Source organism: Ambystoma mexicanum, chromosome 2q (assembly GCF_040938575.1).
Source record: "Ambystoma mexicanum isolate Mex_15411 chromosome 2q, UKY_AmexF1_1, whole genome shotgun sequence".
NCBI lineage: Eukaryota > Metazoa > Chordata > Amphibia > Caudata > Ambystomatidae > Ambystoma > Ambystoma mexicanum.
In genome coordinates, this window is record NC_090924.1 from 928,861,281 (window position 1) to 928,882,735 (window position 21,455).

Here is a 21,455-nt window from a genome sequence, read left to right on the forward strand (position 1 = left end):
TTCGCTGTGTGATCGACGGCGAGATCGCCCAGATAGGGGTATGCACGGATCCCCTGCAGGCGCAGCCACGCCGCCACTGGTGCCAGGCACTTGGTGAAGACCCTTGGCACTGACTTCAATCCGAAGGGCAGGGTCTTGAACTGGTAGTGCTGCCCTTGGACCACGAACCGTAGCAACTTTCGATGTCCTTTTTGTATGGGGATGTGGAAGTAAGCGTCCACCACGTCCAGCGACAACAGGAAGTCGCCTTCCTCCAATTGTCCCAGCATGTGCTGAAGGGTGACCATCCGGAACTTGATGTATTTGTTGAGGCGGGGAAGGTCTAGGATGGGCCGCCAGCCACCGGTCTTCTTTCGGACAAGGAAGTACTGCGAGTATACTCGAGAGCACCTGAGCCTCTTTGGGACAAGTTCTATCGTGCCCTTTTTCAGCATTGCTTGTACTTCCAGAAGCAGCTGTGGCACGTGGTTTTCTTTCCTGGCCGCAGGTGGAAAACGGGGACACTTTCTTTGGAACTCCAGGAAGTGCCTGTTGGCCTGGTCGTCCAGCACCCAACGGTCGGTGGAGATGGACTTCCACACGCTGACGAATTTCGCCAGCTGGCCTCCCACCGGGGTGCTCGGGTGGGGGCCCGACGTCACGGCCGCTTCAGTCTTGTTTTGCCGAGGCCTTGCCACCTTGGCGATGACGATGTCCTCCTGTCTTGTTGCGGCCTTTGTAGGCTTCCTGCGACGAGGAGCGGGCTGCATGGCGGTACGACAAGGCACAGCCGCCGAATCCTTTGGAGGCACCCTAAGACTTGCCCCCAGAGGTCCGAAAGGACGGCCGCCATTGATGGAGAGAACCCGGGGCCCCCGGCCGTCTCGGAGTTCGCCTTGATGGCCTGCAGTGACTCGTCCACTGCCTTGCCGAACAGGTTGTTCCCATTGAAGGGCATGTCCAGTACCCTGGTCTGCACGTCCTGATGGAAATCAGTGGCCCTGAGCCAACCACGCTGGCAAAGGCAGACGCTGTTGCCCATCTGGTGAAAGCCGGTGTCGGCGATGTCCGTGGCCACCGTGATGGCATGGTCCGGCGCCACCTCACCTTCCTGCAGGATTTCAAGGGCTTCTGCCCTGTTGTCAACTGGGAGGACGTCCGGGATGGGAGCGATCTTGAACCACAGCTCCCTGTCCTAGTGTGCCACAATCGCGAGGGCGTTGGCCGCCTTGATGGTCGTCGCTGCCGACGAGGTGACTCGTCGTCCCATGGCATCCAGCTTCTTCCCCTCGCCCCCTGCCGATTTCTTCTTGGCTGCCGCAGAGACCACTGAATCCGGGGACGACTGTGCCCCGAGGCACATCGGAGCAGAGTCCAGGACCCGGTACTACTACTTGTACCGGTCCCTCTTCGCAGGGGCTGTGAACGAATTCTTCAGAAGGGACAGTCCTTCGTCCCAGATGTAGTCCAGTAGAGGGACCGAGAGGACGGTCTTCCTCTTGGCCTCCCGTCGTTGGTAGAGGAACCCTTCCTTCTTCTGCTCTTCGGGGCATAGCTGGAAAAGCTCTGATGCCCTGGCGATCATGGCGTGAAAGGAGAGAATTTCGTCGGGAGGGGAGGCCCCAGGAAGGGGTGATGGGAGACCCGTCCCGTCGTCACCACCGTCGTCATCATCTGTCCCCGTCGTCGCCATCTCCGTCTCGTCCCTCGGAGGAGGGGATGGGGGTGTAGGCTGGAAGGGAGAAGGAGGATGGACTCGCCTCCGTTTGTTCGGTGGGCTCACCGACGGTCCAGGTGCTGCTGGATCATCCACTGGTGGAAAGGGCAATCTTGTCCGTATCTCCGTACACAGGGTCTGCAAAGCCATCAAGATTGCTCCTGAATTGTCTTGTGGCATCGGTTGCAGGAGTGAAGGCTGGGGCATGGCTTCCTCCGCTTCCTCGACCGACCGCGGTTCCTCATCGGCCCCACCGTTGCTCTCTACGTCCGCCTCGTCGGGATCCCTCCCGTGGGCTCTGGCCTCCTCGAACATCTTGTCCAGGATCTTTTTGACGCCAGCCAGCTCATCCTCGGAGTGGAATCTGTGTCGGTTAGGGCTACCGGGCCCCCTCTCTTTCTCATCCCAGGGTTTCACGGGAGTCTTCTCGATAGTCTGGAAAGATGTTTCCCTCCTGGGTGGCAGGGAAACTCTAGGCCCGGAGGTCGTCTCCACTGGGGTAGCCTCCGAAGGCTTCACCAGGGCTGCCACAACTCCTTCAATCGAGGCCTTTGCCGGGGGAATCAGGGCCTTCACGACCTTGGGCGCATCTGAGGCCTTCACCTTAGGGGGAGGGTCACTGCCTCGCCCCCCTCAGCTTTCTCCATCAGGATCGACCGGGGCTTCTCCCTAAGCTTACCCGGGTTCTCTGACTTCCTTTTCGCAGAGCCAGAGCGTTGGCTCGTGGAAGATGGTATCAGTGACATTGCGACCTGCCTGGCAGCCGAGGAGCCGAACCAACGGCGCTCCCGGTGCCCGTGGACTCACAGTGCTTAGCCTTTTATTGGGCCCCCGTCGCCAGAATGCCCTCAAAGGTCTTAGAAGACCGCTCAGATTTCTTCTTCTTCTCACCTGCTGCTGGGCTCTTCCCCCCCATTCAGTTGGCGAGTCGAGTATGTCGATCCTTCACTGTCAGGACGGACATGTTCTTACAGAACGTACAGTCTTTCTCCATGTGCGATTTGTCGTTGTGAAGGCAGTAGAGGCACCGGGAGTGCTCATCTTCCTTGAAGACGTTCTGTAATCCACATCCTGGCCAGTTCCTGAAAAGTTTAGATCCAGTAGGCGTCGAATCTCCCTTGTCCTGGGCCATGACCAAATGGGCAACGGCCGCCATTAGCCAGAAGACCGCAGAGTTTTCTGAGGAGATTGGTGCGCAGAGTCGCATGTGTAGAAGATTTGGTTGGCAGGTCCCCCTTTGATGAAATTCCAGTCTAGCCCCCGAGGAGCCCCGTGGATGGAAGGCGAACTGGTCAGTTGAGGGAGAGTCAATGCCAGAGGATTCCAATTGAGTCACGGATGTAAGTAGAACAATGAAAGTGGCAAAAAAGGGGAAGGGATTGTGTTATGAATATTAAGTGTAAAAAGTAACAGGATTTATTGGGGAGATTATAAAGAGAAGAAGTAGATAACTCAATTCCTGTTTCCAAGGAGGCAGAAGGGTACACACTAATGTAAAGGGTATTAAGGATTCCTGAGGCAAAGTCCACAGATGAGTGTGCATCAAACTTCAGAATGGAGTGAAACAGAGGAGAGATGCATTCACTAAGATAGTAAAGGAAGGCATATGCAGTTAAAAAAATAAAGTGCTCATGTGAATAATAGAATTGTTAAAGACTGATGAATATAAAACAATAGTAAACATTTAAAGAGATTGGTGGAAAATATGGATCAAGAGATTGGCGTCAATCAGGAAGAGAAAAAACAAAAGAAAGTAATGTATAAAGAAAGAAGAGACTTAACATACTACTAATACGTGAAATATATATTAAAAATTGATAGAACGTGTAAACAAAGTAGGAAACAAAATATCATTGCATAGATTTTTAAAAAAAATTAAAGTAAGTTAAATTAAAGAATCGAATAAAACAACGGGTAAGTATCTGTCATCATGGGGGATACACCACTTTTACATTTATGTAGGACATTACCGAGATACACAGCAAAAAATAAGGAAATATCATTCGGAATGGGTTTGAGGCACGACTAATAAGACACTCATGCCGTAGCCTTAGGAGGGTTTGTTGTCAAAAGACCTTTTGTGGCGAAGGGTGACATATTTGCATGCCACATATAATGGGAAAAAGCTGCAGAAAAGACTGTCCATTTTAGATCTTTGGAAAATTTACCAAAGTGAGAAAGAAGATCCAGCCTATAGGGAGTCGATGCTCAATCAGCATAAAGAGGAGGATAAAATGCCTTCAGCCCCCCTTTTCCCTCCTGAAGAGAAAAGTGCAGATACAGAGAAGGGATTTTAACCTTTAAAGGAATTAAAAGCAGCCGTGGGGTATGTTAATCCAACGTATGCACCGCCCACTTATAGCAGCGAGGATAATTCAGGAGGAGAGTAAGAGCAAAGAACGTAAAGATGCATCAGCATGCGATGAAATAAACAGCGTGATGAGAGAAATAACAGACAAGACAGACGAATAGAGGAAGAAGCAGGGAAACTGAAATAAAGAACGAAGCTAAGGCAATAACAATAGTACAGAATGAATCGATGGGAGGACAAATATTGCTTAAGCTAGACGATAAGGGCATTAATGGGGTTCGAGAAAGAGGAGAGAGAGAAGAGCGGGGGGAAAGAGAAAGAAGAAGAAATAGCATACAAGGAAGAGAGGGATAAAGAAGGCAAGCAAAGAACAAAGGAGATATGAGGCAAAAAACGAAAAGGAGGCATTAGAAGAGAAAAAACAAGAAGAGATAGAAGCCCAAAGAATGAAAGTACGTAGGTGGCAACAAAGGCAAGAGGAAGATGAATTAAGGAAGATGAGGAGAAGAGAAGAAGAAATGAACAAGTGTAGGGGATTAAAAGATGATTCAATAGAATATTTATGCTATAGGAACATAGTGCCAGTAGATGCTTACGAACGACTGGAGGAGGAGAGAGACACAACAGCCCTGTAGGGAGCTGCAAGGAATGCCGAGATCAGCATGGGACAGTGGGCAGGATACAGAAGACAGAGCAGAGACTTGGGAAACTATATAGGTAAATGAGGGACAGAGGAAGGCACAAAACCCAAGAGAATATAGAAGGATCCCTATTTATAGAAGGATCCCTGATAAAGGGAACTGAAGGTAGATCAGGTGACATCATAACAGACGAGTATGGAACTTTGATTTTAAACAGATTAGATCTCGACGGCGAAGAAGGAGACAGTAGTCTCACGAGCTGGGGCATTATGATGCTAGACGAAGAAAGGGAAGAGGAATGAGAACACAAAGAGGGCGGATGCAGGTTTTCAAAAGAGTATGTGCAGAAAAGGGGGTAAAATGGTCAGATTGAGAGGACCCTAAAGGGAGGACACCGTATACCGAGAGACCACAAGTATGATCAAGTAATATAGGGGATATATCCCGCCATATGTAAGCAGGTTAAGACCAATATCAGGAAAGAAACAAATGGGTGAGGCGAGCTCTGCTTCGAAGACAAGGGGTGTAGGTAAATATGATTATGAAGCAGGATTTTCACAATTCCCATTATTGAAGAAGGGGGGAGGACGACCACAATATATACCATTGCCACAGATGGATAAAGATAATTTAAGATGTACATGTCCGAGTTTAACTTCTGGTGCATTAGCTATAGGTGACATAAAAGGGCTGCTATCCTAGGGGAGAGCGCTGAGCGACATTTGGAAGCGAGCAGGATATGCAGGTGTGACTGCACAACATACGACCCATGATGGACTGCCATTTAATAACTGCAGAGCAGAAGTATGGTGCGCGCTCAGATTGCAATATTCAGATACATAAGATATATGGGTGCAATTATGACCAGGAACATGGTTGAGGATGAATATCCTGTTGCCTTTATTCAAGATATTCAGGACAAATGGAGGCAGGAGACTTGTGAATCATGGGATAAAAAAGGAGCATTATTTTATCACATATTGTGTCAGGGGTTGCAAAAGCCAGTACAACGGCAGTTGAAAAAACAGGTGGGAATGGCAGCAAAGCCATGGCCGGAAATACAATTGATAATTGTGCATGACTGCCGATTGATGCAGGAGAAAAATAAGGAGAAAGACGAGAACAGAAAGGGTGACGAAGCAAAGTTAGTTCAGAAGAGGTTGTCCAAAATAGCCACCGAGGGAGCGGGACTGATGAGTAATGAAGGAGTGGTGACAGAGGAGATACAGATAGGGCATCAAAATAAAGCAGGATATGCCGCAGACCAGAGTGGGTATCATTTTTGGCCAAGGGGAAGAGGGAATGGGCCTAGACTAGTAGGATGAGGTGGATCTCAAACCTCTCAGGGAAGAGGAGGATTTAATGGTGGACAGCCACAACAGTCTTGGAATTGTGGAAGAATGGGTCATATAGCCAAGACTTGCAGAGGAGGCATGCAATAGAATTGGCAAGCTCCAAGAGAGGGGGAATGGGATATGCTCCACAATATCATGCAGAACCGCAGGAATATTATGTCCAAGATCACACGTACGCTCAGACATATGCACCGCAACCCCAACAAATGCAGCCAGCACTGCTGCAAATGCAATCGCTGCAACGGCAACCACAGCAGACACCCATGCAAACACAACAGGCTCAACCACAGCAAGCACAGATACAGCAGGCTGTGGTACTACAATAGAGCATGACCCCAGGAACACAACAGGCAGCTGCACCCAAAATGGGGAGTGCAACTGATGGGAGGAAATCCTTTCAAAGTTACAGGGATGAATTTATATCCACAATAGGAGAAGAGTGACTTGATGTGTTCAGTACTATCAGCGACACCAGACCCGCAAGAGGAACCAAGGGTTAAGATGATAGGAAGCAAGACATTTTCATTTTTAGTAGACCGTGGAGCCACTTGTTCCTGTGTCCATGAGGGAAAATACCCAATGTCAGATGCTGCCATGAATGCTCAAGGGTTCTCTGGGGCGACTAGTTTAGTTCCTTTTACAGACGAATTACCAATTTCTATAAGAGAACATGATATATGTCAATGCCATTATTGTACTCTAGGCAGACGCTAGTCAATATATTGGGATGTGACTTAATGACCAAACTTAACATGACAATATCTTTCACCGACGAAGAAACAGGGTGATCTACTCCAGGGAAACACCATATGAATGTGGGAGAGTTTATATTAGCCTTTACTGGCCAGAAGGCATTACGAAGAGTGCCTTTAGATCCTGAACTATTTCTGTATGTAGTGACTATTTTATTGTCATTGTTACCCAGGTTGGTAGGTAAAATATTGAGAAGTCCCGATGAATCTTTGTTTAGACCAGAAATCCCCATGGACGATGAGGAAGCGCACATCATTCCCTTACAGTTAGAAGCAGCAGTGTTTAGAGAAGAAAAGGTGATGCTGCATGGGACAAACGATGAAGGAAGGGGATGGAGAACGGTGATAACCCTCAGTGAAGGATACAGGTTGAGAGATTAGAAAAACAAAGAACTATTTAGAGATGACTACTCCAAAGATAAACTAGTATTTTTCAAAAGTATTACTTATTGGATTAAAGTGAAGAATATAGAAATGCAGCAAAGAATGGTATTGGTAAAAAGACCACTGACATTTTTTCAGAAAGACTTCAAGAAAGTGCCAGAGATATTATGGACAACAAGCCCATATGATGTGGGTTTATTGAAAGGGATAGGTGCAATTAAAATGTAATTAAAACCAGGAGCTCTTTTACCATGAGCAAAGCAATAGCCCAACCTCCAGAGAGGCGGATGGAGGTATATTTGAAACCATTTCCGCTTTAATGAAAGAAGGTATATTGGTGAAATCAGACTCATCATGTAACACGGCCGTGTATCCTGTGAAAAAATGAAAGGGGCGGGGGGTTGTGGAGATTTATTCAGGATCTTCGCCCTCTAAACAATATAGACAAAGCTGAGCTTCCTTTTGTTCCGAATCCTGCGACGATACTGTCTAAACATCCCCTCCACGGCCAAATATTTTGCAGTTGTCGATTTAAAAAATCATTCTTTTCAATTCTCCTTCATGAAGATTTGACTTCCTTTTTGTATAGAAATACGTACCTGAAACATTCTAGTTTGCCTCAAGGGTACTGTGAGTCCCCTTCCATCTTTAACAGAGTCCTTCAGATGGACTTGGGTAATGTCCAACTCGAAAGTGCAATAATTCAGTATGTGGATGACATTTTTGTTTGTAGTGAGATGGAGGAAAGGTGTAGAGAAGACTCAGTTAAACTCATGACTATACTCACAGAAAAAGGATATAAGGTAGACGAGGATAAATTACAATATTGTCAAGAAGAGGTCTTGTACATAGGACAGATGATCCCTCATGAAGGGAAAAAGTGACAACTGAAACAGCAGAAGCAATCATGAAAACCGTAGCACATAAAACGTTGAGGGAAATGCAACAGTTTCTAGCTTATGCAATTATTGCAGGGCCAGGGTTTTCAATTACAGTACGTGCATTCAACCACTTTTAAACAGACTTAATGAAGCACAGGTAGATAAGAGCGCAATAACATGGACAGATGAGATGACTGAAGGGTTCGAAGAATTGAAAAAGACAATTAGTACATCCCCTGTGTTAGGGATCCCAGATTACAATGAACATTTTTATTTATTCTCCCATTCAAATGGAGAAGTCATGACAGCAGTTCTTACACAGAAGACGACATTAGGACAGGGACATAAACCATTGGCATATTACAATGGGATTTTAGATCCAGTAATGAAGGGACACTATCCCTGTGAGCAATCCTTAGCTGCTGCTACATTTGCAATTGAAAAAGCTTTGAGTACAACGATTGGGTGCCCAATAACTTTATTCATAGAGCATGCATTATTTGTATTCGTAGAGAAGCCTAAAAGTACTTTGACCACACAAAAAGCATTGGATATGAGGTGCTTAATTCCAACCAAGCAATGAACATTTTTAGATGCAAGAGTGAATCCAGCAACATTTATACCTGGACCAGTAGGAGAGGCTGACTATGTAAATGAATGAACAACGTATATTGAGAATTAAAATGAAATTCCCCAAGCTAGAGAAAATGCTAAAATGCTATCTGGAGGGGGAAGTTGTTTTTATTGATGGTTCGACAGGGAAAGGCACACGGGATCAGTAGTAGTGAAACTGAATAGAGAAGGTGAATTCAAGGTAGTGATGACCATGAGATTGTCTTTGAATTATTCAGCACAGGCTGCAGAATTAGTAGCACTCATCGAAGCGCTGCAGAGTTTTGATTATGAGCAAGTCACTGTGTACTCAGACTCCGCCTATGTGACGTCAGCTGTACATGCAGGTTTGTCACACTGGAAAAGGAGGAGCTTCCTTCGCGCAGAAGGCATTTCAGTGCAACATGCGGCCCTATTGGATAGGCTTATAGAAACAGTCTCCCAATAACCCTAGTAGTCTAAAATACTCAGTGCATTCTAAACAAGCAGATTTAATTTCCCACTGAAACAAAGCCACATATGTAGAGGCCAAAAAAGTGGCCAATTACCACCCACATCTAGTTTAGAGAAAGAAGATGTTGAACAACTAACAGGATGATACACGTTTAGCAAAGGAGGGCTTTAACATGGTATCTATAGAAATACAAGGTCGAACTCCACAAGAAGAACAAGATTTATGGAGGCAAAGTAGCACTGGAAAGCCAGTTATGCCTCTAGCATTATTGAGAGTAGGGCTGGAGCAGCTTGACTACTCAGTACATACGATTCGAGAGAATCTAGCTGCAACAATTGCAGAAGAATGGTTCTCACCCAATCTCCTGGAGCATGTGGCACAGTTCATTGTGAATTGCATAGTGTGCCAGAAATTCCCTGCATGGCACACTTTACGAACAGTGAGAGGAGCAATCCCTAGACCCAATGACCCATTTCAGCATCTGCATATAGATTATGTATATATGAAACGGCTGCAGATATATGCTGGTCGTAGTATGTCCTTTTCTAGATGGATAGAGGCAGGTCCATGCAGACACCCTGATGCCCTGTTTGAGCAGATAGTACTCCTTTTAGGTATAAAACACAAGTTCTCCTCTACTTATCACCCACAGTTCAATGGAGTCTGTGAGAGATTAAACAGATAAAAAGGGGCGCATAGCAAAGCTAAAAATCTCTCTGAAAAAGGGTTGGCTACATTGCCTGTCCCTTTCTTTATATGCCCTGAGAAATCAACCCGATTAAGATCACCATCCAACACCTCCACAGTTGGTGACGGGACACTGTATGAGAACCCCATTAACTCCTCCAACCTGGGTAAGAACTGATGCTCGCAGTTTAGCGAAGGCATTAGGAAACGAGATGCACGATTATTTAACAACAATGATTGCAAGTGTTTCTATCGTGTCTCAACAGTTCAAGAACAGAAGGGAGGGGCCAACAAAAAGTGGCAAAGATAATCATATGAAACAGAAATTTTGTTGAAACCCCCAAGGTTGTATCCAGGAGACCAGTTGATGGTGTGTGAATTCATACGCACCTGGAGTAGGCCCCGCTTTGAGGGGCCTCCATGAGGTGGAGGAAGCTAGCCCCACTGCTGGTAAATTGAAGGGGCGAAGAGCATGGCTACATCTACACAATGTCAAACCTTATAAAGGTGAAACATCAGCCCTTCTCAAAGACATCCCAAGAGAAGCAAGAGAAGTAGTTCAGAGTGTGCTGATCCATCCAAACGAAGCAAAATAAGTAGTTACGCGCATGCAGACTCGCCAGATGGCTAGAAATGAAAACAAGGAGAATGAAGTGCACACAAGCACTCTAGTTTAGGGTTCAACATTTTTTGAATCAACTAAAGATCCTCGTTTCGCAAATCTGACAAGAAGAGAATAGACTTGCAGTTACCTTGGAACACTCTTTTTAGACAGGCCTGAAGAGACAATAAGAGAAGAGTCCGGACTTTGAAGAAAAAACAAAAAGCATCAACCATTGTTTATGATACTGTCATTACACTAGTATACACATTCTTAACTGTTCATTTTTCCTACATATTGCAGAACTATCCAGTTCTAATAGGAAGAGGAATACATATCACGTTTTTGGAGGACCCCAAGAATAATTCATTGTCTAACGAGTGATAATTGCAGTAATGCTCCAGTTTCTGAAATAGAAGTGATTAAAAAGGAGATAACACATTTGCAAATTAAGGTATATACAAAATTGAGAGGCTTCAACATTTTAGAAGTTCATTGCCATTCAGAAAGTCAATAGGTTTCCATGGAATATTGAAGATATCAATTGGTATTATGATTTGTGTTTTTCTCGTTATTATGGCAATCCGAAATGTGGCAAAAGGTAGTACAGATATAGAAGATATTAATGAATCTATTTTTGGCCCTACTAGAGGCACAGACAGCCTGTTTTCCAATATAAATAGGAGGTTATTTCAAGTAAAAATGGATGTTGAGGAGGACCAAGAAGACAAACACATATCTTTACAATTCGGTTAACTTAAAAAAAATAACCTATGGCATCAGCATATGAAGGAGGTAGGAGAGAGAACGTCAGATGAAAGCTGCTGTCTGTTCCTTAATACCATATGCCATGAATACAACCAGAACATTTATTCCAACAGAAATTCCTGAGCAAGATGTCTCAGTCATTTAGCAGCGTGCACAAGTGGACAATTTGAAGGAAAATGGGCAAACCCAGATGGAGGTCGAGAAAGACATTCCCATATGAAGATGAATGCACAAAAACGCAGCATACGGAAAAGGACCCAGGCTGGATGAATAGGATGCACATGTATTCCCTTAGTGGTATGACTGGAGAACAGATAAGGGATTGCCGAGCAAAAAAAGGCTAGGATGTGCAGATGCATGGGAAACACCAGTGCTGCCCCATCAACATAGGAGCGTCGCTGTGAGCTGTGCTGCCACTCCTCTTCACCAAGGTTGCTCCATACAGATGCATCCCAGGGGTTAACTCATGAGAGGGCCCGCCTCCCAGTGCTTCTTACCTGCAACCTGGTTTGCTCCTGACAGACGGGACCCAGGGCCATGAATCCACCCCCGTCGCCTACCTGATTCTTTTCTGGGCCACTCTTTGCAGACATAACCTCTTCTTCGCCACAATCTCATGTTGCTGCATACTTCCTTATTAAAGCCAATTCCCTGCAACGACCCTCCCAGATTCCTCACCCCATAGGCCTGGGTTTAGCCCCTTATTTTCCCTTAAATGTAGCATAATAGCTTTATTAACCTGCCCTTCAACCAGGAGTTTTGGGTCCGTAAGCCTTGTTAAGTGCCCTCTGCACCCAGGCTTTGACTCAGCCCCATAACTTCCAGTCTGTACATGGGTGGGGTCATACAGGGAGCTTAACGTTTACTAAAAAATGCAATGGTATTTAATTTGTTGACCTCAGAAGGATGAAGGGCTTATTCTGTCCTGCTGGGTTTCAAACTTGTATGCTGCAGGATAAATACAGTCACCTGAGGCAAGTAGTTAATCTGCTAAATTAGCTTGTCGTCCTTTAAGGGGAGACTACAAAAGGAAATTCAACTAAAACCCCTAATTAAAAACAACAAAAAAAAACACAAACCTTATTCCAAGATTCATGGTCTCCGCTGTTCCAATCATGCCAATAGCTAACAGCATATTGTTGCAGATCTTTGCAGCCTGAAAAGAATGAGATCATACAAAAATATCAATCTCTTATACGATAAAAACATAACAGCAGTTTCAGCAATGATAACTACGGACAGAGTGTATAAAAGAATAACTGATGGCATAGTGCTATGGGTTTCTGCAAAATAAAAGTACATGGCAAAAATGTTTGGACAAGCATATAGATAATGTTGGATATATTTTTTAAGACACATCTTTCCTGCATCACAAACACAAAGCTCTTTTGAAATACCTTTAAATGAAGCTGCTTTACAAAGTTATTAGGACATCACATTGCACCATCCTGCATATCTCTTGAAGCAATGAAAGGATAACAGACAAATGCTCATGAAAAGCTGGGACACGAGTGAGAATCACATGTGATCACATTAAAATCATCAATACTGGAGAATTATTGTTAGAGACCACTGAATAGTTCATTGATTAACATGCATGTATAATTGATTGACGAAGCACTATGCATCAAGTGCAGAATGTACTGTGATAAAGCAGAGGTGATCAGCCCAAAGACCACTGTCGGGGTCCCCTTTCACGTGGCCACTGAAAGGCAGATGCTTCCTGACCCCGACCATGGGGGTGGTGTTCTGCGGGAGGATCACATGGGAGGGGACTCTGGTCAGGAGAATTGGGAGAACCCTTTAGCCAACTTCCCTGAGGATCCCACGGTCTTAATGGCCTATTGTAAAATTAAAGCCTTTGATATAAAAAGTCAGCAGAACATTAGGTACTTCAGGTCCTATAATGCTGTAGGTACTGGGACGAGGAAGAGGGGCTCAGAAGCACAAAACTGCAATGCGCAGTCTAATGGTTCTAATGACCCACACCTGAGCGGGACCTTTGAACATTTAAAGCCCCTTCGATTGTAGGCCATAAGTAGAAGTATTAGAAGGAGAAGTGGACCACAGCAGTGGGAGAAGCAGAAAGACAATGGTGGCAACGCTGCTGTGATTTCAGCAGAGTGCAGTGCTGAGAGAGTCGTAGAAGCTGGGAGTTTACCTTGCAGAGGATGCACAGCGGGAAGCAGTGCAGTTGCTGGCTGTCCCGTGGGAGGGAGGCGCTCTCCCTGGCCAGCGTCATGCTCCGGTGGATGCCGTTCACCAGAGCATGCCAGGAAAGTGACAAGCTCCTGTTGCAGTAAGCACGGGCTGCAGGAGCATGACCGGAGCTAAAACACCACAGACCCAACGTGAGAAGAGAATGCTGAAGCTGCAGCGGGTTGAGCAAACGCACAAAGGAAAACTGGTGAGCTGGCTTCCATTAGGTGACCTTGCGGTGCTACGCACTACACCGCTAGCTGCCAACGGTTGTTTTGAATACCGAATGAATGAAAGTATGTGTGGCCTAACATACACATCGAAGTAAAGCGAGAGGGGAATAACTGCAACAACCATTGCCAAAGTAAAGAGGGGACAATAGTTAACACAGATTACAACCATCATTGCCCAAGTAAAGCAGGGTAATATTGGACACAATAACAACCAGCATTGCCTAAGCCAAAAGAAGGCAATTATAAGAGAAAGGGGAAATAGTTTTTCTAAGGAGAGAAATGTGAATGACCAAAAAGATGGCAGGAGAGAAGCCCTCCCTTTAGAGAGCCTAAAGGGGAGAGGAACATAAACTGCAGTACAAATGGCACACATACCAATGGAACAAACAGCATCAATGTGCATCGTCTCAATATGAAAGAATTTTTGAGATTCAATGATGGTGACAGTTAAAAATATTCTTTAAAGCCGGAAGCAAGCATCACCACAAAGTACTTGTAGTAGTGGTGGGAGCTTTCATCCTGGCAGGCGAGTATACCAGGAAAAGGATTATTAAGTGGCAGTCCTGGTAGGTTAGTGAAACAGGAAGACGACATTGAAGTACTACCTTGTGGTTGAAGGTTGTGGTTGAAAGAAAGTGGCAACGCCACTAATGTGTTATGATTTGAACTCTGGTAAAACCATCCTGACAAAACTGTTTATAAAGAAGAAAAGTTATATTGAAAACAGACTAGAAGTCTGAAGACAAAGTCTTTTGGTTTGAACAGGAGATTGTGGGAACTTTTGAACAATTATATTTGAGGAGTGATAAACCTTGTTTAATAGGCCCAAGTGCAAAGTGAAATACTTTTGAAAGGATGAGAACTTTGTATTGCATTTGGAGCAGAATTTGGATGTTGAAAAGAAATTTCTTGATTGGAACTTTTATTTGGAAAATCCTGCATTAATCTTGGGGAAGGGAGATCCGACTCAGTTTACAAGAATACATGTTTGAAAAGTTTATGTTTGCAACTATTATACTGTTGAATTTAATTGGCCATATGATATCTGTATGATTTTGTTGTATGTTTAAGTGTGAGGGGCAGAAACCTTCTTACAAGTGTTTTCCTTTAGTCTTAGTTTGACAGGTAGGGAAATCCTCATTAGGTTAGTGAAAGGTTTTCTTCCCCTTATTATTTAATAAAATGGCTACTTGTGAGAAAAATCCATCTACTTGTCCTCCTCACCTTTCGGACTCCTCACGGTACCCATCCAAGTACAGTACACTGAAGAGTTTAGTTGCATATATTTTTGAGCTTTAGAAAGTCATGCCTGGTAGCTGGGAACCAATGCAGGGGTAAACCTTTCAGGTTGCATGATAGTCGCCATGAATACAAAAAATCTCCCACCCCTGCATTGTCCACATGCACACCAATTCAACTTGCCAGTTACCACTCACTGATAGCTAGTGGCAATTGTAAATTTGAGCTCTGATCATTGAATGCCTTGGACGAGTATGGTTTGCCTTCAAGTGACAGAAGCTGATTCAAGCAACAACTCACATGGCTAGACCTTTCTTTGTAACTGCAAATTCCTGCATAAAAAGCATTAATTTACAATTTGTGTTCTATAACCATAACCATGTTATCGCCATGAAAGAATGCAAGCATCAAATCTAGCAGAAGTTAAAAATACTAAAAACAATAACAGAACTACGTTAATCTCCTAAAAGACAACAAATTCAATAGTTAAAAAAATAAATTTTTGCATTACCTCCATGTCTCTCTTACTTGCCACAGCACAGTCCCACTCCCTCACAGAAGCCATTTTACAACTTGTAATTGTCCAATCTCCTCTCCCCTTTTGGAGGCATATTATTCAATTGTTATTTCACAAGCCTCTGTTTTTCATTTCCTGTCGCCAGACTGGGGCTCGAATGGGAGGCTTTTGGCTGCTGTAGCTTCCCAGTGCAGGGCATGAGAAGCAACGCTGTTTGGAGCTTAGACCTACTAAAGTAGGAGTGCCCTTCTATGGACCTGCAGTTTGAGGTACGTGGAAGCGGTACAGTGGTGCTGTGGGTTTGTGGATTTGGAGACCGGTATCCTGGATATGACCGAAACCAGGGAAGGGATGGAGCCGAAGATTACTGTTCATTACTACCAAACATAGGACTGCGGCGAGAGCTACCATGCAGCAATCAAGTGGTAGAAAGGGTCTGCACACAGAGTGGATCAGGGCTGTGCATCCCATTCACAGATATCAGCTGGCAGGACTCCAGGGGTGGGTTCCAATTAATGGCACAAGAATCCCTCTGGGTACACTACTGGGGGGAAAAATACACATACTCTAGAAGGCCACATGGGGCACCTTAGTAGGTGTATAACTGGGCTGCCTACATGTCTGCAGGCTTGGTGTGCACAAGAATATATGTAAAACAGGCACAATATGTTCCTAGCCCTTATTTACAGCCTGGCAGCAAACTTAATTAGGATTTGCACCTGCAGGACAATGCACGACCTGGTGATACCAAAATTGCATCCCATCCATTGATCAGTGTTACTTTTTGGCACTGTGGGTGTCAGGGAGGGCTCCTCAAAAGAAAGCACATTGTCATCCAGGCTGTCAGTACTACCCCCTCCCTCAGGGCCCGAATCATCTTCCCCTACCCAGAAAAATGAGGAAGGAGAAAAAGTACAGAATAATGTATCGCTCATCTGCTCAGGATTACAAAATGGCTAAGCAGATCCCGAGAGAACAGAAAGGGAAGAAAACGAAGAGCGTCCTCCTATTCATCTGTGTCATCCTATTATTCCGGTGTGCCAGTCTTCCACAGACTATCAAAAGTCAAATATCTGATGGCGGAGAGCAGTGGCCATCACGTGTTTAATATCCTCACTGGATTCATTGGACCCAGAACACGATCCAAAGATAAACCTTTATAAACACAGTAAAACAGAGTTTACTGGTGGTCTCAGACTTTAAAAAGAAGGTTCTCTGGAAATGGAAAGAGGTAGGGGACATTTCCATTCCACGTATCTTTTAAAAACATTACCCTCTTTTTGGAGAAGACAAGCTGAATAACCGTCAGAAGTCACATATCATCCCACCTCAGGTTTTGCAGTACATTGGGGCATTTCAGAACAGATCTGGTGGGAGTAGTTCTTCCACGGTATAGGGTGGAGAGATTGAGAGGACTGTTCCATTCAATTATTCAGATGGACTCGGCGGTCAACTGGGTTCTAGCTGCCAAGGAATATAAAGCAATGATTCCTGTGGGTGAATTGACAACAGTAATGCAATGGTGGCTTCAGGAACAGAAACCTTTACTGCACAGACCAACTGCTTTGGATTAGGTACAACTCTGGGTCATTCTTTGTATCGCTGAAGGGCCGCTCCTCCACATGGAAGAAATGTTCAGCTGTGTACTGAGCTCTAAAGTTGTTCAAAGGCCAAAACCACAGGTAAGCTGTGAATATAAGATCAAACAATATGACAACTATGCAGTGTACAACACGCCAGGAATTTCAAGCCTCCAGTGTCTGGCATTCTTGATGGGTTGCAGGTCAAAGAGTCCTCCTGCATCCCTTTGGGCAGTACACATAAGGGGGAGTGGACATCTCTGCTCAGCGGGAGGTTTCACATCCCACCTTTTTGTTTCTATGGGCCCACTACACATGCAAAAGTGCATGGGAAGTGGATACAGTCTCTGATGTACAAAGAAGGTAGCAGGCGCCCCTACCTAGAAAGAACATGGCATGAGGGTTTCTTCCCACTTTGAGAGTCCGCAGCCATTGCGTTTTGCTCATTGTACTTTTCACAAAGGAGGAATATCCATTTGCATATCAGTCTGTCCCGCCTACAAGGGCAGTCCCGCACCGAAATGCCAGGCAAACCTCCTTTGAACAAGAGTACAACCCCACTCACGTGTTTCAGCCTTGTTGGGCCTCATCGGAGAGGTGGAGCTGTGCCTCTCTGAGCACAGTGAGCAAGGGGTCCACGTCTGGGATCCCCCAGTTAACTTAGGGATACCAAAACCAGGTTCCTTGCAAAAAAATACAAAAAAGGTAGCAGGCGCCCGTCTCTAGAAAGAGCATGTGACCATCTGGCTTCTTATATGCACCCTTTCCCCAGACTCCCTTAAATAACGGAGTCAGAAATCGGAGATTCCGGGGTAGAGATTATTCTGGCAGTACTCCACTTGATACGGGGCCTGGTTTTCTCTTCTCCCTGAAATGGCAGTGGCCTGGGTTTGGCTGCTCCTTCCAAGTTCCTCTGCAGTCTCAGGTCAAATAGAGGGTCTCCACCCCAACAGATGGAAGTAGGTGGTTTTGAAGTTGAGAGGAAGAATCTGCATAGCAGGTGCCTATCGGAACATGTGATATGATATGGCATTTGTAACGCGCCTATACACAAGTGTTTCAAGTGTGGCAACTGCAGTTCAGTATTCCCGGCAATCCAGAAGTCTTACTGAAGGTGGTGGATGAATATTGTGGACTGATGGACTAGGAATAACATTCCTCCTCTTTATTGTGGTATCCCATAGATCATTTTGTTTCTCAAGGGGGTTTCCCCAAAAAGGGGTTGGTAGTGTCAACTGTAAATTAACCAAATGTCAGTGACTGGGGCGCTCTGTGAACCTTATAGGGTTTATTGGAAGGTTAGGTTGTGTTAAAACACTTAATAAGTATCTTGTTGCCCAGACCCCTGCCTCTGTCAGGGGTCCCGTCTCGGGATCTTCCCCTAGTTCTCAGGATTCTTCGCTATTGTGAACCAATGGACTCCATTTATCTGAAAGGTTTGATACTTCAGACGTGTTCTAGTAGCCATTACCATTACCTCAGCTAAGAGACACATGTGCTCTCTAATCAATCCATTCCCTTTCTAACTGTCCAGCCAGGGGATCTCATTCTTAAATGTGGCCTTTCCTTTCTTCCCAAGGTTATCTTAAAATTTAATTGGTTCAAAGACATTGTTTTCCCAACCTTTTATGCAGAGCCGCCTAGGTCTCAGAAAAAGATCTGAACATGTGAAGGGTGCTGCTAACCTATCTGGACAAAACTTAAGGAATGTCAGACAATTTCTGGGGCAGCCGAGCGAGGAATAAGGCCTCAACCTTCTTGATAAGTAGATGGATACGCTCTACAATCTCCATTGCTTTTTCAGCATGCCCCGGGAGCATGGCGGACCCCTATGTGGATTCATAAGGTATCCCTTTATTCGATATTTGTAAGGCAGTCACTTGGGGGATCCTAATTCCTTCATAAAGCACTACTGAGTGATTAGGGTTTTACATAGCTAGAGTAATCAAAAATCACATACAATATAAACAATATTGCAATACAAAATTATACTACAGAAAGGGAAAATCAAATAATTACTTAAATTGCCAGTAACATTTCCCTTACAAAAGGCTTTCAAATCACTCTGTTCCCCTCCAAACAAGCTTGAACCCATCAATGCCTACACATTCAAAAGCTAGACCTACTAATTCATACTTAATACTTAATACTATGGATGCAGGCATCTGAAATTTATTTCGAAAACTGATTGAGAAAACCAGACTATTGGCACCAGCAACAAATTATGCAGATGTGAAACTCAAAAGACTCACCCAAGTCTCTCTGCATCACGTATGGGCATCCAAAATTATACTGATGACCTTCATAAAAAAAGAAACGAGACAAATGCATGGAAAGGACTCTCTCCCCATCCCCAACGGAGGCAGTCCTAAAAAGAAGTGTTTGAATCCAGACCTTTAATATAATTGTGCCATTCTCAATAGTAGCAAAGTCATCCAACACTATGTAACTTTTCAGAGAGGAAATGGTCTTCAGAGAGACAATGAATTGATAACTTTATATCCGATTCTAAAACATCTGTGGTCGGAAAATCAGAAACTTGCAAAATTTAATCAAGTGTGGGTCTATAGAGCGCACACGCAGATAACCCTGTAAAGAACCCATGAACTTGCAAAACTATCAAGCACGGGACTCCAGCGCTCACGCCCATTGAAATGATTTCTCCAATACCCTGGGTTGGATTGGAACAGTATGAAAGCAAACGCATTTAGTGTAGTGTGATGGAAATTGATGTGGGTAAAATTAAGTGTTTATTTCCCATGCTAGGACTTTTGATCAGTCTGGAGAAAGCTTTAGGCGCTCTCAATTGGAGAGAGTGTCCACAGTAGGGTTGTGTACAGAAGGGGGGGCAAGGTTCCTCTATTATACTTTCCAAGTCCACCTAAGCACTATATGCCACACTACTCCTTCAACTGATATGGACCACTGGTAAAGCGCTATACAAATGCACTATTACATAACATAACATGACTTGTTGGGGCTGGGGGGGTTGGGAAGGCTTATCTTAGGATTTCTCCCCTTCCTTATGAAGGGTAGTGGGGGGGATGATCTTTGATCTTAGGACACTCTCCAAACCTCACCCATGCTCATCATCCACTCACTTAGGGTACACCCAGCCCACTGAGCCACCCACTCTGCTGTCCACAGAACCAGACATGGGACTTCAGCAATCAGGCAATAGCTTCAGAAAATGTGTGGAAAGAGAGCAAGTGTTAAACTGTGTGGGTGTTGTGTTGATTCTAAAGGTTTGTGAATATAAAGCCTGATGAGCACACATTTATTAGAAAATACAAGGTGAAGCGTAATGAGAAGGGCATTCCTGCGAGTCACCGGGTAAGCATTGGTCTAGGCCCTGGGCATAGAGAAAGATCTTGGCTGTCACACTGGCTATCCAGTTAGACTTATTTGAATAAAACAAGTGTGGATTTGTGGGTGCAAATGAGCCTAATGTGTCATCTCCATAACAAGGTCACAGATCAGTGAAATATTGGCAGTAAAAAAATAGTATATTCTAGAAAAACTCAATTGTGGCCTCAGGTGTTTACTCAAGGCAAAGGCATCGCCCATGAACCAAGGTAGGTAGCTGCCATGCTGCGCTAAAGCAAAATGAGTTATGAGCAAGTTGCACCACGGCAGCAGGCTCTACCACCCATACACCTGCCAGCCTTGCTGTTCGGGACTTCCCAGAACGATCAGGAACCTCATGCCAAAGGAACCCTGGGATCTTCTTGCCCACTCATGCCACACACCATATTTCCAATTGATATGGGTGCAATAGTGAGAGGTGAACTTGCATGGTTGCAGGCCAGCTGTCACTCTGATATGCATACCATAATATCTCCAAAATATACCAAACAAATGCTAAAACGTCTCAGTGAAAGATCTGAAATAGAGGATAAAGGGGCAAACACACTTCCCTAGAATCACGAAGGAGGGTTGAAAAGTCCCAAATAAATCTAACAAGCAGAGATCTGTTGACAGAACGAATAGAAACAACATAAGTAAAGCACAACACTAAACAAAAGTTACTTGAAGTAAACGAAAAAGCAAGGCAGAAAAGAAATTAGACCTACCTTCCATTACAGGATATTGAGACACTGAAATGCATTCTTCCCAAAGAAAAAGCGGCTAGAGAAATTAATGCATTTTGCAATTTGGGTAGAACGGTTGTTTACAGGGGAAACTACTTGGCCTGAACCATTCAAATGTATATTATAATGTGAAGTGGGACAGTGTTGACATGATTTGAGATATTAAAGCAGGCCGATGTGAAAAGGAATTGCAACAGAGCGCCAGGGGACCACTCCGGTGGGGATAGTGCACGGTACAAATATCCTTTAACATTAACAAATGCCAGTTTTCTGTGCATGTAGAAAAATTGTGCTTAGCCAAATGAGATTTTCTCATGAAATTCGAAGGACTAGGCACTGCAGACCTCTCCCCTACCCTTATCCGAATATCAGGGAACGTCCTTGAAGCTCACAGAGCCAAGAAAAAGGGCAGAGCTTGTGCCGGACAAAGGGTTTATGAGGTGAACAGATGGCC

The 21,455-nt window shown here is 44.7% G+C and overlaps 1 protein-coding gene across 1 annotated transcript in view; it reads right to left on the reverse strand.

The window, feature by feature from the left end:
* The window catches only part of HIBADH (3-hydroxyisobutyrate dehydrogenase), a 1,418,622-nt gene that overhangs the window by 351,201 nt on the left and 1,045,966 nt on the right, over positions 1-21,455 (reverse strand). Inside the window, exon 6 of the mRNA XM_069648238.1 lies at positions 12,222-12,298. Within this exon, the coding sequence (XP_069504339.1) occupies positions 12,222-12,298 (77 nt within the window). The remainder of the gene's footprint in view (positions 1-12,221; positions 12,299-21,455) is intronic.